We start from the raw sequence: 27,652 nt of genomic DNA, 5'->3' as shown, positions 1-27,652 counted from the left end.
AGCTTTCTTCTTTAAAAAAAAAAAAAAAAAAAAGTGCCACACGTGTACATTGCTTGTGTCTGATATTGCAAGTTGGACTCCAATGATGCAGCAAATGTGTATATTGGGCATTTTTTCCCCATGCATTATCTACATTGCAATTTTATAAGATTTGCAATACTCTTACCTTTTAGATATATGGATTTTTTTTTTTTTTTAATCAGATAACATTGGAAACATGTTGAGATAGAGAATATTTCAGACAGGATATTCCCTATAGACACTATAAACTAGAAACTTCCTGTCCACAGTCAGAGGTGTAACATGAAGGCCTACAAAATCTGTGCCAGGAACCAACTATACTGGGCTGAGTCCCTTCATGGAACCCTTAGACTGGGTTCACATGGGGATTTTTGGACCGGATTTTGAAGCGGAGACCGTCTCAGAATCTGGTCCAAAAAACGGCTAGCCACCGGCATCCAGTCTGGATTACGCCCAAATGAATGGGCCTAGTCGGGAGGGAGGTGTCATGCAGACATTGCAGCAGGACACTGAAAAAAATAAATTAACATCCTGCACGATTTTGCCATGGTTTGTGCAGGTCGATACTCTGCTAAGGCCCATTCATCTGGGCCTAATCGGCAGCGGAAAGTCGCAATGGATGCCAGTGCCTTCACCCGCATTTAGTTGCAATAATACAGTGATGGAAAATGAAATGAATTTCTCTTTTCTCTTCATTTTCTGCTGTGTGAACATTTTCTTAAGAGGACTGTTCACATTGCAGAAAATGAAGAGGAATTTGAGGCAGGCGTCCTCCTCAGTTTATCAGCATTCTGTTGGCACTTTCTGCTGTGGGTAGTCGAGTCACAAACTCTATGGCAAGATCAAATAGGATGCTTATTTTTTTATTATTTTTTTTACCATGTCCTTCGGTGATTTCTGCCCCCAAATACGTGGCAAATTCCTACATGTGAACACACCCTAAGAAGGGCCAAGGTACGACTGTACCCCCTCAAATTAAGCCCCTGTCCACAGAATATGGGATGTGTCCCCATTACAGTGACCTGAGTGCTCCATTCACTGTTTTGGCAGTCTCCCCACTAATCCAACATTTATCCTATGAATAGGGGTAACTTGCGCTGCAGGTTTTGCAGGTAGTTTCCTTTGTGGTAGGCCTAGGTTTCAGCCATTGTATTGCATCGAAATCTATGGCCCAGTATGTGCTTGTAATTGACATGATATGTTTTACAACCAATTTGTGCCGAGGGATTTTTTTTTCATGAGTTTGTGGAATGGATTTGTTGAACTATCTATGCTTGGATAGCTTCATCAATATCAGGTCTCTGGGGGTCTGGCCTCCATGCTTATCAGTCTTTATTGGAACCCTGTTGATCTGATATTGATGATCCGTACAGAGAAGAGACCATGACATATATACCTAGAAAAGACTTTTAGGCCAAGAGCCCATGAAGCGTAAGCGCCACGGTTTTTGAAACTTATGTTAGCCCTATGGTGAAAGTTATGGAGACAACTGTGGCTGTGTGAGTTTATATAGTGTCCACATTCTTATGGCCATGTTGTTGGTAAAGTTGCTTGGACTTTCTACAGCAAACGGCAAGTCTTGGACTTGTAGACAGTCTGGCACAGGTCACCATTCTTCTCATCTGTTTCCCCTTTGTCTGTTGGGTCCTCATTAGCAGAAGCATCAGGATTCCTTGAGTCATTTGAGTCTGGAAGAAAGTGACTTGCTGAATTACGTAGTCTGTACACATCATTCATGTATCCTGCTGAAATACAGTTAGAGGCAAAACATATTTGTGTAAGGCCCCATGCACACAACAGCAATTGCAGAGGTGTGTCCAGGCTGTAGAATGGGTCCGTAAATTATGAATTATATCCTATATGTGTCCACATTTATGGTACAGATCAGTGTAGAGAATCCTACAAGACCTGTGATTAAGAATGACACACTTATGCCATGGATTGGATTGCTAACGCTGGGTTCACACCTGCGTTTGGGGTCTCCGTTCTATGGTTTCCGTCTTCTGCATGGCAGAAGACGGAAACCATAGACCGGGTCCGGCCGTGCGCGGCGGTAAGCGTTTTAGGCTCTCCGCCGCGAAACCGGATTTTTTTATCCGGACACAGAGTACTGCATGTCCGACTCTGTGTCCGGATTATAAAACCCGGTTTCGCGGCGGAGAGCGCAAAACGCTCACTGCCGCGCACGGCCGGACAGCTTTCTCACCCATTCAAATGAATGGGTGAGAAAGTCTCCTGCAGGTTTCCGTCTCCTGCCTGTGTTTTAGGCAGGAAACGGAAACCTAAATACGGAGTGCCGGGCCGCAGATGTGAACGAGCCCTGATCAGTATTTACGGACAGCAAAACTACTACGGTTGCGTGCACGTAAACCTATAATCTGCAACAATTTGTGATGCCGCCTCTCGCTTCTGCTCATGACGTATCTCTTCCTTTTCTTACAAGAGACCACCACAAAATGGCGACGGAACATGTGCAGATGGCTGTTCCATTGTCCATTTTGCAATGGTCTTGTGTAAGAAGAAGAGGAGAGACGTCCGGAGCAGAAGAGATGAGGCATTGGAATGTATGACGAGCCTGTGCTTTCCTTGAAAATTGTTGTATTATTGGATATTGCTGAAACAAAACTTTTCTCTAGGGATTTTTTTTATTGCTATACAGTAGTTTTTGGATACAGCAGGCAAAGGGGGTAGGGCTCCAGGAAGTTCCATCCCAAAATTGTGGTTTGGTATACTGTATACATCTGTACTGGCCCGTAACACAACAGCTACCCATTGGTGTGCTCACACATGGCAGATTTGTTTTATACATGTCTGTGACTGTCTTATACATCTTAATGGGAAGAAATAATCCTTGTCTGATCAATGGGACTGAGATTAGTCCAAAGAAATTCCAGCAATAAATCTGCCATGTGTGACTATATCGGCTGCCCTTAACTGCATATAGCTGGTCACCTCTTATACACTGTCTACCAAGAAGTATTTGGTTACCTGTGGTAGAATAGAAAAATAACATTTATTCTTATCTAAAGATGAGTGAACAGTGAAATATTCGAGATTCGTTTCAAATAGCCCCTCAATATTCAACTATTTGAACAAATATCGAACCCCATTATAGTCTATGGGGAAAAATGCTTCGTTTCAGGGGAAGCCACAATTCGACTCAGGAGAGTCACTATGACACCCCAGGAAATGATGCCAACACCCTGGAATGCAACTGGGACAGTAGGGGAAGCATGTCTGGGGGCATCTAACATGCCCAAGTACCTGTATTACGCCACTATCTCATCGGGATCCCTATCAGCTTGCGATATGTGGGAGCTGACTTTCCCATAGGAATGCATTGACCAGTGTTGATTGGCCGAATGCCATACAGAGTACAGCATTCGGCCAATCAACACTGGTTCTGCTGGAGGAGGAGGAGTCTAAGATCCGTCCACAGCAGTCTCCATTCTGGTCCGATCTCAGATGTAGCAGTGTTGAGTGCACAGCTCTGCTACACCTGAGATGTAGCAGACTTGACCGTGCGCTGAGCTCTGCTACACCCGAGATGTAGCAGAGCTGAGTGCGCTGATTTCTGCTACACCAGAAATGTAGCAGAGCTGAGTGTGCGCTGAGTTCTGCTACACCCAAGATGTAGCAGAGCTGAGTGTGTGCTGATTTCTGCTACACCAGAAATGTAGCAGAGCTGAGTGTGCGCTGAGCTCTGCTACACCCGAGATGTAGCAGAGCTGATTGTGCACTGAGCTCTGCTACACCAGAGATGCATCTCTGGTGTAGCAGAGCTCAGCGCACGGCCAGCTCTGCTACATCTCGGGTGTAGCAGAGCTTAGCGCACGGCCAGGTCTGCTACATCTCTATTCCTATCCAATAGTTGGTAGACCCAGCAGATGCTTCCTTACAGATGGTATTGATGGACACAATACTCCCAGATGCCTGGTGACCCTCCTGGTGTATGTGAGCCATCAGTTAGGTGCGGTTTCTCTGGCCAGCACTCGTCGGTCTCTACTCCCAGTTTCGAGGGTCTGCCGACTCAGGGCACATTCCACTTCGCAATCCCATAGGCCACAGTCAATTTTGGGTAATTCAGTTTGCTTGCTATGTACCTTAAGGATCGACCATTTCTGTGGTACCCCACAATTACTCCTTTCTCGAAATCAGACAACTCTGCACTTCGTGGCATATTGCATGCGACTAATGCCAATGCTGTTTCCTATATAACGGCAGAAGGCGTGACGTACATCACGACCGCAGATATCTTCATTTACATGGGTGTCCAAATACTTATTGGTAGTGTAGAAAGCTGTAGTGTCAGAATATCCACATACCTGCAGCGCTGTTAGGATTTGGCTCGGAGTCTTGCTGACTTTGCCTTCCCATAATCTCCTCTTCCGATAAGTGTAGATTCTTTAACAAAAAATACGTCCTCATCTTTCCTTTGCCTTTTACTTCAATGACTCCTCTTTCCACTATATCAAAGTCTTGATGTGCTAAGGAGCTGAAAAAGTAGGAACTACTGTCAACATTTACAATTATAGAAATCCTATTCATATTGTAATAACACCTCCAGTAATAACAGAGCCACCCTGGAAAATGCAGAAGTAATGTCCGCTAGTCTGAAGGGGTTAATTGAACTATATGGCAGGATACAGAGAAGCAGCCAAAATTGCATTGGGCTCATTGTCCGAAAGAAGATTACAAGCATGCATAATATATGAGGAACCCTAATCTATCACCAGAATTGTGGTTTGGATATGGGGGTGGTCTTCTCAAAGAGGTGGTCTTTTGGAGTGTATTTGCTTTCATATTAGATGGTTGTAACAGGGCATGAGCTGCAAATTTAACAGAAGGGAGACCCCTAATGGCAGCATCTTTAGGCTGTGTTCTAACAGAAGAATTTGCTGCAAATTTCGCCCCCGAATCTGGGAAAGATTCCTCCCGGAATCCGCCTCCTATTGTTTTCAATGGAAGGCAGCGATCACAGCAGGACGCTGAAAAAAGGAGCGTCCTGCTCGATCAGTCGTGGAGTCTGTGGCTCAAGACTCCCTCCTAGGCTCGTTCATCAGGGCTAGAGATGAGCGAACACTGTTCGGATCAGCCATTCCGAACAGCACGCACCCATAGAAATGAATGGAAGCAGCTGGCACGTACACTTTGCTGGCAGCCGGTCGCTTAACCCCCGTGTGCCGGCTACATCCATTCATTTCTATGGGAGCGTGCTGTTCACTCATCTCTAATCAGGGCCTAATCAGCAGCAGGATGCCGTGATGGAACACTGATTCACTGCAAGGCCTAGAAGTTTCACCGCCTGCGCCGGTAGAAGACGCATGAAGAGGACGTTCCAGAAGAAGTCGAGGCGGCGCTGGAGAGTTCTTTCGCAGCATTGAGGACACCCCCAGTGCTGCGAGAGAACTCATTTGCATACCGATGGAAAATTGAATTTTAAGCGAACGGCGGGGCAAGAAGACATCTAAAGGTAGGAGAAGAATAGCCTTTCTTAAGGCTATTCCGTGTCAACGACAAAAGAAAGGTTTTAATAGTAGAATCCCTTTAACCACTTTATTATTCTTACTTGAAAGTTGTTGGACTCAGGTGAACTTTATCCGGCACCCCGTGACTTTCCATCCTTGAAGCAGTGTTCACAGTGTCTCCAAACAAGCAGTATCTTGGCATCTTATCTCCAACAACTCCAGCTAGCACAGGTCCAGTGTGAATCCCAACTCTGATCTAAATTAATGGATAGTTGTTTGATTCTGAATATAGTAATAGGCATGGGTAAGTGCTAGGCCATGTGACTAGTTACATTTACCTGAATAGGGTCTCCAGATATCGGGTTTAGAACTTCTTTTGCTGCAATTCTCATGCCCAAAGCAAAGTTTGCTACTCTTTGTGCATGGGTTTCTACGGGGACTGGTACTCCACCAACCACCATGTAAGCATCACCAATGGTCTCTACCTAGGAAAGATAAGATGATCATTTTCTATACATAAAAAAAAAAATCAAGGTTTCATGAAAAGTAGTACTGTGGCCTTTCAGCGTTGGAGTCCTGTATTCGAATCCAACTAAGGACATTGTCTAAATGGAAGATCTTTTCATGTTTGCGTGGATTTTTTCCTGGTCCTCTGGTTTCTTCCCACATTTCAAAGACATAGTGATAGGGAATTTAGATTGTGAGCCATACAGTCCTTTTCAGGGCTCCTGATTCACAGACATAGTAAGTCTTCGGCTCGAGGTGAATACTGGATCCATAGTAACATTTGTATAAGCCGTAATAGCTATAAAATCTAGCTTTTAATTCTTAAACATAAATGAATAAAAATAATTCCCTTTGTCATAGCAGAATGTCAACAATCCCTACAAACAATGTAAAACCCTGTAAATGAGCGGAAGCCACCTGGGTTGTACTTAATCAGCTCATTAAAAAGACGTAGGAAAGAAAAAACATAAACCAAAAGACAACAAATATCAGAAAAAAAAAAAATATATATATATATATATATATATATATATATATATATATATATATAGACAATAATAAACTGGTAAATGTATCAATCCAAAAAAATCACAAAAATATCCCCCAAAAAATAAAGCTATAAACAAACAGAACTCATAAAAGATCTAAAGTCACAGGCAAAGCAATACATAATTGATAATATATCCTACCTGAAAGGTGTCTATAAACTTTAAAATAGATGAAAAGTTTCCCTCATGTGTAGTTAAAAAAAAAAATGTTTTGATGCCCCTGATCAGGGGTCCTCAATCTTTTTAAACAGAGAGCCGGTTCACTGTCCCTCAGACTATTGGAGGGCCAAAATATAGTTTAAGATCATACATTCCACAGTAGCTCCCCCCACAGTATTATATGCTCCTCAGTATATCCCCCAAACACACTGTATTACATGGTCCTCAATACGCCCCACATACAGTACTACATGCTCCTCAGTATGCCCCAATCCCCCCACCCCGCTGTATTATATGCTCCTCAGTATACCCCCCAAACACACTGTATTACATGCTCCTCAATACGCCCCACATACAGTACTATATGCTCCTCAGTATGCCCCAATCCCCCCACCCCGCTGTATTATATGCTCCTCAGTATACCCCCCAAACACACTGTATTACATGCTCCTCAATACGCCCCACATACAGTACTATATGCTCCTCAGTATGCCCCAATCCCCCCACCCCACTGTATTATATGCTCCTCAGTATACCCCCCAAACACACTGTATTACATGCTCCTCAATACGCCCCACATACAGTACTATATGCTCCTCAGTATGCCCCAATCCCCCCACCCCGCTGTATTATATGCTCCTCAGTATACCCCCCAAACACACTGTATTACATGCTCCTCAATAAGCCCCACACACAGTATTATATGCTCCTCAGTATGCCCCAATCTCCCCACCCCACTGTATTATATGCTCCTCAGTATACCCCCAAACACACACACACAGTACTATATTTACCCATAAAGAGCCTCCCAGCGTCCTCCTCCTTCTTCAGACGGCAGGTGCTGATGACTTACGTTAAGGCGCCTGCGTCGGGGAAGAGATCACGCTCTGCAGTCAGTGTAGGTCACATGGACCGCGGCCTACACTGACTGCTTTCAGCTGTATATTTATTTGAGCCAGATTCCCCATTAGTGAGCGATCCGGGCGACGGCGTGTGGGCCACGTGTGGCGGGCAGAAAAAGGTTGCATGTGGCCCGCGGGCCGTAATTTGAGGAGCACTGATTTAGAGCAGTGGTTTTCAATCTTACTAATGTTGTGACCCTTTAATACAGTTCTTCATGTTGTGACTCCCAACCATAACATTTTTTTTTTTTTTTTACCTCCGATACCACTGCTTTCAGCACAGTAGCTGCTCTTTACACGTGACTGGTCCGCATAAGTACATTATGGCGCCAACCTTAATGTACCTTAAATACCTGTATTTGTATGGGGTGTATGTGATGAGGTTGGCGCAATGACATCATCATCATATGTGTGCTTATCTGCATGTGAGCAGACCTGCCTGAAGACTCATAAAGGAGTGATGTCTTACTTCCTAGGACCATCGGAAATATTTGTTTTTCGATGGTCTTTGGTGACCAGTAGCGTCATAAAAATCTCTAGATCTCTTGGCATGTTTACAAACCGCACTGGTAAAAGACATTCAGGATAATATAGAGTTAGAATATTCAGAGAATATTTAGAATATCTATAAGAGCAATGCCGCCTGATCAGTCTTAGGGACTTACAAACTAAAGTGAATAGAAACCGTATCAAACATACTGCAGTTTCTAATGTGAATAATCCCTTTTTTACCCAATTTAGGGATCCTGTGTTAGATGTTCTTTCAGACAGCAATGTAAAGGGATCTGGTGAAACTATTTGACATATCCTCGCATAGTTGACATTCCAGTAATCTTACAGTTAAAGAGAGGATAAGCTTGAAGACATTACAGGCTATATAAGGGACACCAAGGAAATGCTTAGAATTTTTGACACTTTTAATGGAGTGATGGATATGTCTGATTAACGTCTGACGTTTGTTCACTGTATTGCAGCATACCACATCATATAACAAAACCAGGATCAGCCCACCGCTTATACAAGTATGTAGATGTCACTGAAGAACTTTGTGACATTATTATTGACGTGTTCAGTTATTTGTTGACGCCTCATTTTTTCATGTTCAATAAAAAAATTTACCTACAAATTTGTGGTGTCCTTATGGGGACCCGGTTCTCTCCCTCCCTCGCCAATCTGGTGGGAGGAACAATATACATATATACTATATATACACTCACCGGCTACTTTATTAGGTACACCTGTACAACTGCTCGTTAACACTTAATTTCTAATCAGCCAATCACATGGCGGCAACTCAGTGCATTTAGGCATGTAGACATGGTCAAGACAATCTCCTGCAGTTCAAACCGAGCATCAGTATGGGGAAGAAAGGTGATTTGAGTGCCTTTGAACGTGGCATGGTTGTTGGTGCCAGAAGGGCTGGTCTGAGTATTTCAGAAACTGCTGATCTACTGGGATTTTCACGCACAACCATCTCTAGGGTTTACAGAGAATGGTCCGAAAAAGAAAAAACATCCAGTGAGCGGCAGTTCTGTGGGCGGAAATGCGTTGTTGATGCCAGAGGTCAGAGGAGAATGGCCAGACTGGTTCGAGCTGATAGAAAGGCAACAGTGACTCAAATAGCCACCCGTTACAACCAAGGTAGCCAGAAGAGCATCTCTGAACGCACAGTACGTCGAACTTTGAGGCAGATGGGCTACAGCAGCAGAAGACCACACCGGGTGCCACTCCTTTCAGCTAAGAACAGGAAACTGAGGCTACAATTTGCACAAGCTCATCGAAATTGGACAATTGAAGATTGGAAAAACGTTGCCTGGTCTGATGAGTCTCGATTTCTGCTGCGACATTCGGATGGTAGGGTCAGAATTTGGCGTCAACAACATGAAAGCATGGATCCATCCTGCCTTGTATCAACGGTTCAGGCTGGTGGTGGTGGTGTCATGGTGTGGGGAATATTTTCTTGGCACTCTTTGGGCCCCTTGGTACCAATTGAGCATCGTTGCAACGCCAAAGCCTACCTGAGTATTGTTGCTGACCATGTCCATCCCTTTATGACCACAATGTACCCAACATCTGATGGCTACTTTCAGCAGGATAATGCAATGCCATGTCATAAAGCTGGAATCATCTCAGACTGGTTTCTTGAACATGACAATGAGTTCACTGTACTCCAATGGCCTCCACAGTCACCAGATCTCAATCCAATAGAGCATCTTTGGGATGTGGTGGAACGGGAGATTCGCATCATGGATGTGCAGCCGACAAATCTGCGGCAACTGTGTGATGCCATCATGTCAATATGGACCAAAATCTCTGAGGAATGCTTCCAGCACCTTGTTGAATCTATGCCACAAAGAATTGAGGCAGTTCTGAAGGAAAAAGGGGGTCCAACCCGTTACTAGCATGGTGTACCTATTAAAGTGGCCGGTTAGTGTATATATATATATATATATATATATATATATATATATATATATATATATATATATATATAGCACTGGCAAGCCCCACATAGGGGCCTTCTGGATCTATAATTTAGCCTCGCGACATCCTGCCGACATGAATTTCAGGACAGACTTATCTTATTTTTATTCACTATTATTTTTGTTTATACAAAGTGGTTGCAGTTGGTGGAATTATTCCACTGAGGGCGGGTTCACACCTGCACTCATTCTCCGGTTTAGCCAATCCGGCCTGTTTCCGTCTTCTGCCCTGCGAAACTTCATGTCCGATTTTGTGTCTGGCTGAAAAAAAACGGTTTCCCCGTAGACAGGCAGAAGACGCACACGAGCAGTCACCTTTACAAACCCATTCAAGTGAATGGTTTTGAAAACTGTCTGCCGGGTTTCCGTCTCCTGTCCAGTTTCGTGGTACAGAAGATGGAAACAGGCAGGATTGGCTAAACTGGAGACCAGGCCCAGATGTGAACCCGCTCTTAGTGTCCGTTAATGTCTGTTATAAAAGATATCCGTTATGAACCCTGCTTATCTCTCTGTAGCGAGAGGCCCTTTCTTTGTTGCCATTTGGTCTCTGTTTGTTTTTTCTTTCCTACGTCTTTTTAATGAGCTAATTAAGTACAACACAGGTGGTTTCCGCCAATTTACAGGGTTTTACATTGTTTATAGGGATTGTTGACATTCTGCTATGACTAAGGGGATTATCTCCCCCGAAACGCGTAAGCGATTCTGGTCTATGTAGTTTGTTGGGGATATTTAGAGGTAAAGGTCTATATCTCATCTGTGTACCAATGTGCTGCCTATACGGATATTAGTACAGAAGAATAGTCTTGTCTATTACCTTGTACACATCATGAACACTTGTCAGGCGATCAAATCTGGAATACATTGCATTAAGCATGTTGACTATCTGGATAGGCTCACACTCAGAGCATATGTTGGTAAATGTGACTACATCACTGAAGAGAATTGTACACGATTGAAAATCTCCTGTAAAGATACAAACATTCTGTGAGTATGGATATTACATAAAACAGTGGGTAACAGAGCAAGAGAATAACATGGGAACTGTAGCAATGTCAAGCAGCTGCTGCAAAGCAAACATGATTTTATAATACATGAGAGAGATACTAAAACTGTGATCCCAATGTAATATTACCCCTCTCTAAACCCTTTGTTGGACCACACTGTGCATATGGGATTGACTCTATGCTGTAAAGAAACTATGGCATAGCTGGAGAGGGTTAATTATAGATAACTACTGTAGATTACAATGGGATGCCAATATAATGCAGCAGTGAGGGATTTAATGCTTACCTCCAAAGAGCTTATTTGCATAGAGGCAGAAAATGGTGTTATCTCAGAATAGAATGGAAACACCGATTCACAAAGTCAAAATACTATTTGATTCAGGTGACCCCCAACCTATCTCTCTGCTGTAACAGGACATGTTCATTTCCCACAAAATCATAGTGTCTCAATGATGTGATGTGCTGATCAGTCTATGTGCATTGCTTGTTCTACATCTATAGGATGTTATTGATCACTCTGTATTTCTGTATACTATTCTGTTATTGAGCACTATATATTTCTGTATACTATTCTGTTATTGATCGCTCTGTATTTCTGTATACTATTCTGTTATTGATCGCTCTATATTCCTGTATACTATTCTGTTACTGATCGCTCTGTATTCTGTATACTATTCTGTTACTGATCCCTCTGTATTTCTGTATACTATTCTGTTATTGATCGCTCTGTATTTCTGTATACTATTCTGTTACTGATCGCTCTGTATTTCTGTATACTATTCTGTTACTGATCGCTCTGTATTTCTGTATACTATTCTGTTACTGATCGCTCTGTATTTCTGTATACTATTCTGTTACTGATCACTCTGTATTTCTGTATACTATTCTGTTACTGATCGCTCTGTATTTCTGTATACTATTCTGTTATTGATCGCTCTGTATTTCTGTATACTATTCTGTTATTGATCACTGTATTTCTGTATACTATTCTATAACTGATTACTCTGTATTCCTGTATACTATTCTGTTATTGATCACTATATATTTCTGTATACTATTCTGTTATTGATCACTGTATTTCTGTATACTATTCTGTTACTGATCTCTCTGTATTTCTGTATACTATTCTGTTACTGATCTCTCTGTATTTCTGTATACTATTCTGTTACTGATTGCTCTATTTCTGTATACTATTCTGTTACTGATCGCTCTGTATTTCTGTATACTATTCTGTTATTGATCGCTCTGTATTTCTGTATACTATTCTGTTATTGATCGCTCTGTATTTCTGTATACTATTCTGTTACTGATTGCTCTATTTCTGTATACTATTCTGTTACTGATCTCTCTGTATTTCTGTATACTATTCTGTCACTGATCGCTCTGTATTTCTGTATACTATTCTGTCACTGATCGCTCTGTATTTCTGTATACTATTCTGTTACTGATCGCTCTGTATTTCTGTATACTATTCTGTCACTGATCGCTCTGTATTTCTGTATACTATTCTGTTATTGATCACTGTATTTCTGTATACTATTCTGTTACTGATCGCTCTGTATTTCTGTATACTATTCTGTCACTGATCGCTCTGTATTTCTGTATACTATTCTGTTACTGACCACTCTGTATTTCGGTATACTATTCTGTCATCGATCGCTCTGTATTACTGTATACTATTCTGGTACTGATCACTGTATTTCTGTATACTATTCTGTTATTGATCGCTCTGTATTTCTGTATACTATTCTGTTACTGATCACTCTGTATTTCTGTATACTATTCTGTTACTGATCACTCTGTATTTCTATATACTATTCTGTTACTGATCACTCTGTATTTCTATATACTATTCTGTTACTGATCGCTCTGTATTTCTGTATACTATTCTGTCATTGATCGCTCTGTATTTCTGTATACTATTCTGTTACTGATCGCTCTATATTCCTGTATACTATTCTGTTACTGATCGCTCTGTATTTCTGTATACTATTCTGTCACTGATCGCTCTGTATTTCTATATACTATTCTGTTACTGATCGCTCTGTATTCCTGTATACTATTCTGTTATTGATCACTGTATTTCTGTATACTATTCTGTTATTGATCGCTCTGTATTTCTGTATACTATTCTGTTACTGATCGCCCTGTATTTCTGTATACTATTCTGTTACTGATCGCTCTGTATTTCTGTATACTATTCTGTTACTGATCGCTCTGTATTTCTGTATACTATTCTGTTATTGATCGCTTTATATTTCTATATACTATTCTGTTATTGATCGCTCTATATTTCTATATACTATTCTGCTACTGATTGCTCTGATCTACTCTCCTCCCTGCACATAGCATACCTACAAAACTCTCCCATTAGAAGTCAAGAAGTCTCCAGACTATTGTGTTTATTGCTATTAGTCCATCTCCAGGAGACAGGAAGTCACAAACTATTTTAGGTTTAGTGGCAAGAGTTGGAACTGAAAGATTCTTAGGATTTTTCATAGATAATGTGGAAAATTAAAAACATTAACAAAAATTCTTTAAAAATATGTTTAATTCAAAAATGTGATTTCCTGGCAACACTTTTCCTTAAAAAAAAATATAAAAAAAAAATTGGTACCTGCTTGGACTTTTTTGCCTTCCTTTAGCTGATTGGCCACGTGCTGAGGGAGCATAGCGTACAGCAAAGTCTCCGTTTTTTTCTTCTCTATCTCCAGGTTTTTAGACAATATACGCAGCTCCTCCTTCTTCCGCTCCAGCTGGTTGGACAGCTCGATTTCAGCCAGTCTCTGATGGTTCAGTAGAATCAGGTCTCTTGTTACATCGTGTTTGGCGATATCAGATATATGCATGTTCCTCTCTTCTAGTTCCTGCAAACTGCGCAGCTTGGGAGAACACATGTACAGCATGCATTGTATGGAATCCATCCATATCATATGTCCTAGAAATAAATAGTACATAAAGCTACAGAAATGCATTAAATAATCAATGTGACATAAGCCGGATTGCATATGTCCTAGTCTGCACTGAACCGAATACACACTTGAGTGTTTTCATAGACACGAATAGCACAATTTCATGTACAAGCCACATACACAATGAGTGTGCTCAGATTGACATGTGTTTCTTAGAATTTGCAGAGTCACTATGGTGGATACAATATCAATCTGTACCACTGGTGTGTGAATGGAGAACAATGGAGATCCATACAAGTATAGACAGGGATAGTAAAATGCAGGGTCACCTCTGAGCTTTAGCATGGGCTGCTTCTTCCAGGACTCTGGCATCATGTCTCGCTTCGTCTTCAGCACAAATTGACTATTCGTGAACATCTGAATGTTGGAAATGGTGAAGGTAACTTGAGGATGGACTATAGTGAAATAGTCATCTAATCTGATGTCCATAGTTTGGATGCCAGGTACATATTTCTGTATATTCACTCCCGCCTGCATAACCTTTAGCTGGTCACAGTAGAAAAGAGAGAAAAAAAACATAAAAAATATGAATTAAATAAAAGTAATAAATATAGTTTACGAGAGGAGCTGACTCTTTAGGCATTTCGATTTGTCATCTGCTCCATCTGAGGAATATGCCAAGGTTAGGCCAGAAAACCCATTCAAGGCTGAGGCCCCATGTTGTGAAAACGCAGCTTTTTTTTTGTTGCAGATTTTGTTGCATTTTTTGAGCCAAAGCCAGGAGTAGATTGAGCAGAAGATAGAAGTATAAGAAGTTCCTCTATATTTCACATTCCCTCTGTAGCCATTCTTGGCTTTGGCTCAAAAAACCCACAGCATAATCTGCAACAAAGAAAGCTGCGTTTCCATAACGTGGAGCCTCAGCCTAAGATGGAGCCCACGTTACATCCCCTGTAATAGTATCATAGTGGCGTTCTTACTTGTTTGTCGAACACAATATGGAAGGGGAACTCATTGCAGAACGCCTTTTCATCCATCCACAGTCTGCCGGGATAAACTGGCTGGAAGGTATTGAGCAAACTCCCTGGAACACAGATAATAGAATAGCAAAGACATTTTTATTATTGCAATTGTAATGGTATTTGCTTACCAAAGATAATAAAGTGTGACCCGAGCCGCTGGACTTCCAACACCCTGTCAGGACAGAGAATAGTCGAATACGTGGGATCCCAGCAAAGCCAATGTTTTTGTTCTTGGGGGAGATAGGCCTGTGTCTTTCATTTATTATATATACACATAAGTATGTGCAGCATTAGGAGAGCCAATAGATATCTCATCGGCATGGCCAGCCTAACTCTTCCTCTTTTTCACTGTAATGCTTGTTATACCTAAGGGCAGAGATGTCACTTTAATCTTCTGGGTCCTATTTATAATAGTGGTGGCGGACAGGCCTTTGAGCTGTTTCGAGTACCAGGGTTCAGGTATCACTGCTACCTAAGCATGTACCCTCTGTAGCTATACCTTTGCATGAGGTCTTTCATGAAAGTCAGAACTAGGCCTCTACTGTAGCTGTCCTACCCCTGAGTGTCTTGTTGGCCCTATCAGCTCTCCCACCCATACTGGTGCCACTGCGGACCTGATAACAGAAGTAATAAAATAACGCGTTTCAGGATCGGACTAAAGTTTGTATTTGCACGTCACCTCTTCCAAACAGGACAACATTCCTGATAATATCCCAGCGAGATTTCTTTGAGGATGTACAACTTATACCATCTGGTTTCTTTGCTTCTCTCTGATTCTGAGCCTGGTTTAATAGCAAAAAAATAAGTCAATATTACAGATTACAACTGAAAAAAAAGCCAAAAACAGAAGACCAAAAAGTCCATATTCAGCATTTACATTCTCGCCTACATTGTCATGATCATTGATGGTGTGTGGGTCTATCTTAATCCCAAGCTACAGTGGTCACATACTGTACACCCCGACCACTGCAGCCAATACAGTTCAATGCCATGGCCCCCAGTCCCTTGTGCTTGTCAGTATGGTCTTCCACCTGCCTTCAAGCAAACCCAAAGCTAAATCCAAGGCAACAAAGATTCCAAAAAAGTTGTGTTAATTAATTTCAAAAATACAGTAAATGCACTGCAACGTTTCGGCCACTCCGGGCCTTCTTCACACCAAAGGAATAGTATTTGTTCTTGAGTAGAAAAAGGCCGTACATGTTGCAATGCAATTTTCTTGAAAAAAAAAATCTGAATTTTTTTTTTAATTTGCTATTTTCTTAACAAAATGTTGCAATGTAATTTACTTAAGGATGGGAAGAAAAAACATGAAACTTTAATCAGATTTTATTTTTTGCTGAGGTCAATTCTTAAGTAAGGAATAGGGAACGATATATATGGACTGGTGGTGAAACACTAGAGCCACGTGCCAAACTCACCACCCGCAGTCTGAATCCAGCCCTACATATATCATTTTATGTGATTCGTGAGATCCGGACACAGAAGAACTTACTACCGGTATTATACGTCAGAGCTGCAATCACAACTGAGTGGAAGCCATTCTACTCTTCCCACTATCGTCATATAATATCACCACCAATAATACTCTTTTGGATCCAACTATGCATATCTATTGCCTGCCCTTGCCGCCTCTACCTGATCTTTGTAGAGCTGATCTTTATCTTCTATATTTTCTTTTGGTTTGATTGATTTTTTTTGACCTTCCATCTTTTGGAGAACTTCAAATATGACATGCTCTCTCTTCCCGGTGCGTTCCCTCTCCTCCGTTTGATAGACGATTCTCATGGTTACCTCACTGTTGAAGAAATCTTTTGCCACAGATTCTATAATCCCTGTATAAACAAGCGAGAAGTTAATATTCGGATGCCCTTTACACTGTGACCCCATCCGACTATTATATTCAATGATATTTAAATTGGAGACATTATGGCATATTCAATATTGGTTAAATAAATAGTCTCATGTAAGGGGCTATGCATGGAGACATACCGTATATACTCGAGTATAAGCCGACCCGTATATAAGCCGAGGCCCCTAATTTTACCACAAAAAACTGGGAAAACTTATTGACTCGAGTATAAGTCGAGGGGGGGGGGGGGAAATGCAGCCGCTACTGGAAAAATCTTTTTAAACTGACTGCCGGTAAGCCATCCCCTGTCCAGTTTCCCTGGGGTTTAGGACAGAAACCCCGGGGCAAACAGTGGTGGTAGTGTGAACCCAGCCTTAATACTGAGCATTTGCCATGGGGGGATGGTGCCATTGTGGAAGAATAGTGATGCAAACCAAATCTATGTTGGTGTCAGATATGTCAGGGTATTCCAACTGAGCCCCTACCTGGGACTATGTGACAAAAGCCTGTCCTGTCTGAGTAGTAATGAAGAAGCATGGACCCATCACTTGTCTTTTCCACTCGAAAGGAAGGAGCATTCATTTCCTGTAGGCAGTAAAGTACATGGATAAAGTCATGCAGCTCCCTCTTATACTTGTTCTATAAGCCAACCTTTGTGTGATTGATAAGATAAGTCATACTGCGCTAGTTATGGAAGGAGGATTCTTTAAGTTCATTAAAAGATGAACAATATATACAATGTTGTCATTTAACAAAGGAGAATATCATGTAAGGGTGCATGCACACTACGTAACGCCGGGCGTGTATGAGAGCCGTACACGCCGGCGTTACAGCAGGGCTGCCGAACACTTCCCATTCACTTCAATGGGAGCGCTCGTAAACGCCGCTGTTACGAGCGCTCCCATTGAAGTGAATGGGAAGTGTTCGGCAGTCTGCTGTAATGCCGGCGTGTACGGCTCTCATACACGCCCGGCGTTACGTAGTGTGCATGCACCCTAAGTGTGTCATTCACTAATGCTATTTCTTCCCCTCTTTCCCTTGCCTTCGGGGTTACTCAGGGCTGAGACTTGGGCCCCATCCTCTCCTCTCTCTATAAACCATCAGCAACCTCATCCCGTGACATCACCCCTGCACTAATACAGAACACCAGTGACTGTCTCTAACATCATGTCTTCTCTTTTTCTGAAATTAAATCTTTCTAAAACTGAACTTCTTGTGTTCCCTCCATCTTCTAACCGGCCTAAACCCTGATATCTCCATTTCTGTCTGTGGTCTTCCTGTTACACGGAGGCAGTATGTCCATTGTCTTGGGATTGTATGTGATCTGGAAGTCACCTTCCCCCCACATATTCAGACACTTGCACATTCTTGTCACCTGGACATTTAGAAACCTCCCATTGTTGATCTCATTCCTGTCTTCACTATTGCAATTCACTTTTACTTGGGCTTCCTTTTACTAAACTCTCCCCTCTACAATCTGTCCTGAATGCAGCCTCCAGACTCATCTTTCTGCCAAACCGGTACACAGACACATCTACCTTGTGTCAGTCGATGTATTGGTTGCCCATCCATCATAGAATACAATATAAAATTATCACTCTGACCCACAAATCCATCCATAGCGCTGATCTCCTCCTATATCTCCTCTATATCTCACTGGCTACCGCCCTATCTGTCCTCTATGTTCTGTATTCTCAATTATCCGAACATCCCAATCATTTCTCCAAGACTTTTCTTGAGCTACACCAGTGCTGTAGAATGCTTTACCCTGGACAATCAGGTTAATACCCATCTACGCAGCTTCAAAACTGCCCTAAAATCACATCTGTTTAGGCTGGCTTATCACATGGTGTGATCACCTTGTCCTACATCTCCTGACAGTAAGCTTCCATTTCTTCTCTTACGTTATCCTTCCTACTTTATTGCTCAGAATCAGATCCCTCCATCTAGAAGTCACCCTGCACGCCGTACACTTACACTTACAGATACCGGCTGGTGACGGCTCATACAGCTTCAGTTACTTGTCCTTATTTATTAAAAGATGGCTGGACCATTGTACTGAATGAGCCCTCTTACCTCTTGTGCCCCCTATTTCCTCATAGATTGTAAGCTCTTGTGGCCAGGGCCCCCAATCCTATTGTTTGATTTGTTAATTTTTGTCACATTGTAATATAAAATACTGTCTGTTCTTGTCCCCTCTGATTTGTATGGTGCTGCGGAATATATTGGTGCTATATAAATAAAGATATTAAGGAATCACCTTATAGGAAAGCGTCAGATAGCTGTGAAGAGCATCCAGGTTCTCAATAAATTCGGTCAGGTTACCTCCTAAAGTCCGTAACATCCTATCGTACCCAGACTGCTTACAGAAGGAAAAGAAATAAGCCCCAAATAGCTTCAGAACTTCTTCTTCTGATACATCTGTGAACCAAATATGAGTATTACATGTAAATGCCTGGAAAAGGACACACAGGAGGATTGGGATACAGGACAATTACATGGGTCTTCTAAGACCGGACAAAACCTAACCAGTGATATATGGCATAAGACGGCCGAGGCCAGTGATTATAGATGGACATGTTATGGCTGCAGACAAGAAAACAAACCCCCGAGCCCTAAAGTGATGGCGTGGAATGGCGGAGATGTATCAGGTAAATAATGGGGCTCTCACCAATTTATTGTCATATCTGATTTTACTCTACATGTTATTAAATATAGGAAAAACTGTGTAGGCTAAGGCCCAACGGTGTGGAAACAATGCAATTCTGGCTGATGCTGAAACACAGTGGAAAAAAGCTGAGTTTGCAAAAAACGTAGAGAAAAAAGCAGGAAAAATTCAATAAAAACACTACAAAAAAAGCAGCATGTTCTCTTGTTTTCTCAGCATTTTCTATGCACAATGTAGAACACCATGGAATTAATAAAATAATGTAGAACATCATGGAATTAAAATAATGATGCACAGATCCATGGAATTAATATAATAATGTACAGCACCATGGAATTAACATAATAATGTACAGCACCATGGAATTAATATAATAATGTACAGTACCATGGAATTAATATAATAATGCACAGCACCATGGAATTAATATAATAATGTACAGTACCATTGGTTTAATATAAAAATGTACAGAACCATGGAATTAATATGATAATGTACAGAACCATTGGTTTAATATAATAATGTACAGCACCATGGAATTAATATAATAATGCACAGTACCATGGAATTAATATAATAATGTACAGCACCATGGAATTAATATAATAATGCACAGTACCATGGAATTAATATAATAATGTACAGCACCATGGAATTAATATAATAATGCACAGCACCATGGAATTAATATAATAATGCACAGCACCATGGAATTAATATAATAATGTACAGCACCATGGAATTAATATAATAATGTACAGTACCATTGGTTTAATATAATAATGTACAGAACCATGGAATTAATATGATAATGTACAGAACCATTAGTTTAATATAATAATGTACAGCACCATGGAATTAATATGATAATGTATAGTACCATTGTTTTAATATAATAATGCACAGAACCATGGAATTAATATAATAATGTACAGCACCATGGAATTAACATAATAATGTAGATTACCATGGGATTAATATAATAATGTACAGCACCATGGAATTAATATAATAATGTACAGTACCATGGGTTTAATATGATAATATACAGCACTATGGAATTAACATAATAATGTACAGCACCATGGGATTAATATAATAATGTACAGCACCATGGAATTAATATAATAATGTACAGCACTATGGAATTAATATAATAATGTACAGTACCATGGAATTAATATAATAATGTATATCACCATGGGATTAATATTTACCTAACATCTATATAGAGAGCTCTTCCGATTATCTGTATGCTCATAAATATGACTAGATGAGTGCAGCATTCTACCTTTTTGTGATGCAGTAAGAACCTAGGCAGATGTCGGGGTTCACTGGGCTTGGGGGCCATGGTGATCTGGGTTAATATATATATATATATATATATATATATATATATATATATATATATATATATATATATAATCTTTTTTTTTATTATATAATTTGAAAAAGTATTAAAGCATTATATCTTTCAGATTTCATTCTAGCCACTAAGCCTAATACTAGACAGATATTTGCCAATTCGGTAGTGATTTTCTTTGCAGCAGCAGCACCTCATTTACATCACAGAAAAGCAAGACAGCATTACATCAGAAGATACCATTTGTATAAGCATCAGGGGCAGTGTGGGTCTACTGGGCTCAAGGGGACACATTGCACAGCTTAGCACTGAAAATATCAGCTTCATTAACAGAATGGCCTTAGGCTGAGGCCCCACGTTGTAGAAACGCAGTTTTTTTTGTTGCAGATTTTGCTGCAGTTTCTTGAGCCAAAGCCAAGAATGGCTACAAAAGGAATGGGAAATATCCAATCCATTCCTGTCTTTGGCTCAAAATACTGCAGCAAATAAGATGTTATGAATCCCAGCATTCACTGGATTTATTCTATTCTTACCATGAATAACGGAAGGACCACTGAGACACTGTCGCCCATGGTAAGTATTACAATAGTTGATAACACTTCTATAAATAACACCACATAACACCCATCATTGCATTCACTAATGACAATAGATGAGGTTAGATAAATGGTACCACACTCTGGTTTTGTTGGTTCTCGTGGTCAGGTTGTACCCCAAATTTAATGTAAAGAGATCCCACAGCACTCAGGAGTGTAGTAAAAGCTTCATACTTGTGAATGTTCTGCTATCTCTTTATATTACATACTATTTCTGCCTATGGATGTAACTATACTGTAAAGCAAATCACTACATAGCGCAAAAGTGAAGCTCAGAGCAGAGGTGAAGCCCTGGCCACATGGCCGCTCCTATAATTATACACAGATAATAGTATAACAAAAGCTACAGTCAGAAAATAAGAACAGAATAGAAAAAGTGATAGATTTCACATCTGGCTTTAATTAAAAAAAATTGTTAATATATTCCTTTACAGCTTTTTGTCTGGTGACACTTACTGAGCATCCTGCACGCTTCCTGGACCATTCTCATTGTAATAATATCATCATAGACTTCATAAGTCATAAAGGTATCCTGGACCTCAGCGAAGTCTCTGGAAAGTAAAGATAATAGCTTAAACTCACTGCACAGATAGATACGGAGATGGATGGATGGACAGACAGATAGATGGACAGATGATAGTTGGGTAGTTGGATAGATAGATAGATAGATAGATAGATAGATAGATAGATAGATAGACGGACAGATGATAGATATAGTAGATAGATAGATAGATGATAGATAGATTAGATAGATAGATAGGAGATAGATAGATAGATAGATAGATAGATAGATAGATAGATAGATGATAGGCAGATAGATAGACAGACGGACAGATGATAGATAGACAGATGATTGATTGATTGATAGATAGATGGACAGATGATAGATAGATAGATAGATGATTGATTGATAGATAGATAGATAGATAGATAGATAGATAGATAGGAGATAGATAGATAGATAGATAGATAGATGATTGATTGATAGATAGATAGATAGATAGATAGATAGATAGGAGATAGATACCTAAGACAACCACTTGTATCGCATATAAAACAGGTTCACAAAAAAGATTCCAGTTCCTCCCAACAGAAACCTCCCCAACCCTTAACTACAATAGATAAATAGATATATACAGTGCATATATTAATAAATCAAATTGTATCATAATATAATGTGACTAAGAAACGTGCACAAATATTTTGGCACTTACTTTAATTTTTGCCAGGTGTCATCCCCAAAATTTTCTACCACAAGTGATTTTAAACAGGTATTAATGAATCCATACTGCAGAAAACATAGAATTATATACTGATGGCAAAGTTGTGCTGACTGGTAGCATGAGTTGTGATCATTTATATTATAATAATAATTTATAGGTTACTTTAATGTTTAATAATATCATAACATATATATATATATATATATATATATATATATATATATATACTAATAATACTATATTATGTATATATACAGTATATATATATAGAGAGAGAGAGTGAGAGCTTAATAGTACTGTAAATAATATAATTAAAAGACAATGAAAAATAATTGTTTAAAAAATAACAATAAAAATATAAAGTATAGAGTCAGTAATAGTAATAGCAAGATAATATTGATAGCACACATGATATAAGGCAGCACTGAGTAATTGTAGTACCTACCATGGTTCTTAGTATAATGACCACTCTCTGGATAGCTTGTTAGAGGTTCCTGTTACAGTCGTCTCTGGTGGTATTAGTCTTACAATGACAAGACAACAGATTATATGTAGACACCTACCCAGAGAACACACCTACATGTAGCAGGGAGGATGGAGACCTGGCAATACCTGAATTAAAATAGTAATATTCTAGAAAGAGACACTACGATAAACTACGATTATGGTATATGGATGTCATAGGGGGAGGGGGGAGCTGCAGCTGCTGCACTGGAAAATATAATTTCCCTCAGCAATAATAGCTGATAGATTGGGGTTTAGTGTGAACCTGCCATGACGAATCTGTCAAGCAAGCAACAGGAGGTGCCGAGCAGATTGGTGTATAGTATTGGTGAAAAGGATTCTGTATAACTTGTAAGTTATCCATTTAAGTCCCGCCCACGAGGAGCCCAGTGGTCTGATTTATCAGTGATCGACAGTAAATCCTATGAAGTGTGCATTCACAGCTGTGGATAAGACCACCGACTTGATGCCTAAACCCAGAGTAATCAAATTACAAGCTCTACCGCAACGCTATATATTACTTCATCATTGCACAATCCTGGGAGATCAGACATGTTCAGAGTGACATGATTCCTTTAAGAAGACAGACCTGCAGCGAACAGCCGTTCATTTAACAGTATTCTGCTATTAACAGTGGGGTCGTCTTTAGGAGCTCTTCTATGGGTGCCCTCATTTATCACCTCCAATAGCCAGATCTGGGACTACCTACAAAGAGCATCTCTGTCCCTGGAGGACCCAGCATGTCCATTGTTTTTAATGGGTGCTAAGTAATGCTTCGTTTAACCTGTGGTGGCGCTGTAGGAGAATGAAACACTTACTGATCTGTTTGTGCGCCCACAGAATTCAGCTAGTCTCTGTCTACTAGTTAAGCGTTATTCCAGACATTTCAAGTTGTTCCTTATCCGCTGCACTCGCCATCTTAAGCCGTCCCATAGAAGTGAAGGCTGCAGCTGTGCATGTGTTATTGTAATATACGCTCAATATTCCTGAGCATCTTATAATGACAGGTATGTGTCATTCTATACAAAGGCTTCTTATAGCCCTGTATATAGCTCAGAGATGAGGGTTTGGTGGCAGTTGTGTGGCTATACTGCCATCTGCTGGAGAATATACAATCTCACATGCTACATTTATTTACCAGACAAATCTCTGTAGGGTCCTTTCCCAGAAATGTATTATATAATCCATATGCTGTGAATACAGGGCAGTAGACGTGCAGTAGTTCTCAAGCTCATAAATCACTATGACAGACCATATCTCTTGACCCAAACATGGTCTTGGGAAAGGACCCCAAGAGGGTAAGTTTAAGATGTTTTATGTTTGGTCCTATCAGTGGTTGCCATTTAAGGCAATTATATGAAGCGCAGGCTAACTAATAGGCTTCTTTTCCCACCTTCAAAAATCCCTTTTACAGTATGTGACGGCGAACCTCACGAGATTCAGCTCATGATTCAGCACCTTGTGGTTTCATCCGGACTGAACACAGCAGAACCAAAACTGCCCCAGTTTATAATAAGCGGTGGTGCAGATAACCAAACATTAAAAACTGTCTTACTCACCTCTCCTGGGCTCCGGTGTAGCTGGGTCATGCTGCAGGCAGAAGATCCGAAGTCTTGTCAGAGCCCAGGAGAGGTGAGTAACACCGTGTTATTATACTTATAATAATCATATAGAATTATACTTAATAATAGCAGTTTCAGTTCAGCCAAACACGTCCGAATGAAATTGCACGTAGAACTTCTGAAATATTGTAAAAACTGACCTGAGATATAGATGTATCTTTATATACCAATACATTATCCATGTAAAGAAAAATGCTATTGAAGGCTTTGGTCGGAAAAATCATCTCATTGAGAAGAGTTGAGTTTGAGACTCAGCTCATAGGCCCCGTGTACATGACCGAGTGTGCATCCAATGTAGGCCTGGAGTGACATCTGAGTGCATTCTGTTATGTATTCACGTCTAAGGTGGATTTGGATCAACCCGATGACACAAAGCAGGATCAGAATGGAATGAACTCGAAGCCCCCAAAGACATGAATATATAACCGATTTGCAGCCCCACATTGGATTCACACTCAGTTTTGTGTATGGGGTCCTTAGGGTTCCTGCCTCTCATACAAAAAGTCCTGGCTTGAGAGTAATCCAGTAAAACTTCAACTTGCACAAGCCGTACACGAAAGGATGCGCATGCACAATGAAGCCCCATGTACATGCTCTGAAGCCATGTACTGTACATGCTCTGGGAACCGGCATCGAGACGTAAGTATCACCTATAACATTGGATAAACTTTGATATTTGGGACACTTTACCACGGCTCCATACGGACCTGCTGGTGGTTTAATATCTTCAATGTACTTGACAGGTTCTATTTAATAAGGTATTTGGAGATGGATTCTTTGATATAACCATGTTAAGTCCAAAAGATATAAACACAAAGCAGAATCTGTATACTTTTAATAAAAAACATATTTTATTAACGTATTATTTTACATTAAGAAGGCTGTTTGGAAGACCAAATTTCTAAGAATATTCATTCTGATAAACATTATATACGGTTCCATTTCCTCCTCTTCTTCAGTAGTATACACCAAGTTATAGATGTATAAATGTCATCATCAGTCATGTCCGTACATTAACGTGGCACATAAGATATATATATAAGTATATATAAGACAGTAGCATCCCCACAAGGGTGGTCTAACGTCTCCCATTGAGCACAATACACGAGGGCCCACCAACCGTACACGAGGGCCCATCGTCCTCAGCCCTTGGTTAGTTACAACAGATTAAGGTTTATAGGGATATTCCCAAAAACATATCCATAGTTAAATATGTAGACAATTACAACGTAATAATTTTTGGAAATATAAATAATTAAATTTTGTAGAATTTTAAACATTTTGTCTATTCCTCTCAGTAGTGACAATCTGTTGTCTCAATCACTGCAGAAACTTTCTATGGGATATGATTTTCTTATTGTAGCCGGATTATTTTCTCATATAGGTAGTATATTCCACATAAGGAAATCATGACTGGGTTTCTCACAAGTGTCAGTTTATAGAAAGTGAAAATCTTTAAAACTCTGGAAAATTTTTAATTATTTATATTGGCAACAACTTCTAATTATCTACATAAGGGACTAACCTTTTAAAGAGATTCTATCATTCAAACTAATATCATTAAACTAAAAGCGCATAGGAATAGCTTTTATAAAGTCTATACATCTCTTACCTTTACTCTGAGCACAGCGTTGTCATCCATTCCAGCCTATGCTCTGAGCACAGCGATGTCATCCATGCCTGCATCACCATTCTTCTTCTTCTCTTCTTACAGGAGACTACCACAAAATGGTTGATGGACATGCGCAGTTGGCTGTTCTGTCGGCCATTTTGTGGTAGTCTCCTGTAAGAAGAGAAGGAGAATGGCTAACAGAGAAGAAGAAAGGCAGCGACACCTGTGTCAAGGAGGAGACTGGCCAACAGAGCTGAAGAAAGGTGGTGCTGGAATGGATGACAATGCTGTGCTCAGAGCACAGGTGTTTCAGTGCTGCCTTTCTTCTGCTCTGTTGGCCATGCTCCTACTCTTCTTACAGGAGACTACCACAAAAGGGCCGATAGAACAGCCAACTGTGCATGTCCATCAGCCATTTTGTGGTAGTCTCCTGTAAGAAGAGAAGAAGAAGAATGGCGATGCTGGAATGGATGACAATGCTGTGCTCAGAGCACAGGTGTTTCAGTGCTGCCTTTCTACTGCTCTGTTGGCCATGCTCCTACTCTTCTTACAGGAGACTACCACAAAAGGGCCGATAGAACAGCCAACTGTGCATGTCCATCAGCCATTTTGTGGTAGTCTCCTGCAAGAAGAGAAGAAGAAGAATGGCGACGCTGGAATGGATGACAATGCTGTGCTCAGAGCATAGGCTGGAATGCCTCCTGTGCTCTCTGACCACAATGAAGAATAATGAAAAATTCAAAAAAAGCGGTATGGACCTTCAAGATAAAGATAAGAGATGAATAGCCTTTATAAAGGCTATTCTTACATGCTTTTATTAATGATAGAATCCCTTTAAGGTCAAGAGCTCCTCAAAAGCCATTGATTTACCCAGACCAAGTCTATCATGGCCATACTAGTTGTAATGGGCCTGCTGAGGGCCCAGATCACTCTCTGTTCACCTTGTCTTCATAAGCAATTTTATGAAAGGAAATAATAGGGTTAGATACTATTTCATTGTCATCCAGCCTGGGATGGTTCACCAAAGTGGTTTTGTGCTGATAATCTGGATAATGCGTCATCTTCCGCTCTTTGTGTCAGATATGGACACCACTTTTCTTTCTGCATAGAATATTACTCCACCAGGACTTTTATATTCCATATCTGTAGTATCCGGTCTCAGAATTTTGGCTTTTTAATAGCTTGTCTT

General features: G+C 40.5%; 1 protein-coding gene across 1 annotated transcript; it reads right to left on the bottom strand.

Moving 5' to 3' along the window:
• Window positions 1-1,581: 1,581 nt before the first annotated feature.
• On the bottom strand, window positions 1,582-27,524 carry LOC142194131 (guanylate cyclase soluble subunit beta-2-like). Its single transcript, XM_075263149.1, has 15 exons — window positions 27,405-27,524; window positions 22,717-22,790; window positions 21,959-22,053; window positions 19,136-19,296; window positions 17,361-17,460; window positions 16,662-16,858; window positions 15,706-15,784; window positions 14,985-15,088; window positions 14,334-14,550; window positions 13,710-14,030; window positions 10,903-11,051; window positions 5,828-5,974; window positions 5,591-5,745; window positions 4,347-4,516; window positions 1,582-1,763 (listed from the first exon to the last, which is right to left on the bottom strand). The coding sequence occupies exons 1-15, from the start codon at window positions 27,522-27,524 to the stop codon at window positions 1,582-1,584; spliced, it is 2,271 nt and encodes a 756-aa protein (XP_075119250.1).
• Between the last annotated feature and the right edge of the window lie 128 nt (window positions 27,525-27,652).

This window comes from Leptodactylus fuscus, chromosome 2, assembly GCF_031893055.1.
Source record: "Leptodactylus fuscus isolate aLepFus1 chromosome 2, aLepFus1.hap2, whole genome shotgun sequence".
NCBI classification, from domain to species: Eukaryota; Metazoa; Chordata; class Amphibia; order Anura; family Leptodactylidae; genus Leptodactylus; species Leptodactylus fuscus.
This window is presented reverse-complemented; position numbering and strand designations above follow the sequence as displayed.

What these genes read in the sequence shown, in the direction of transcription:
- LOC142194131 (XM_075263149.1), bottom strand. Translation starts at nt 27,524, where the DNA reads ATGACGCATTATCCAGATTATCAGCACAAAACCACTTTGGTGAACCAT. An exon ending in GACACCTGGCAAAAATTAAA is followed by an intron (nt 22,054 to 22,716) that starts GTAAGTGCCAAA and finishes TTTACTTTCCAG; the next exon opens with AGACTTCGCTGAGGTCCAGG. An exon ending in GGAAGCGTGCAGGATGCTCA is followed by an intron (nt 19,297 to 21,958) that starts GTAAGTGTCACC and finishes TTTGGTTCACAG; the next exon opens with ATGTATCAGAAGAAGAAGTT.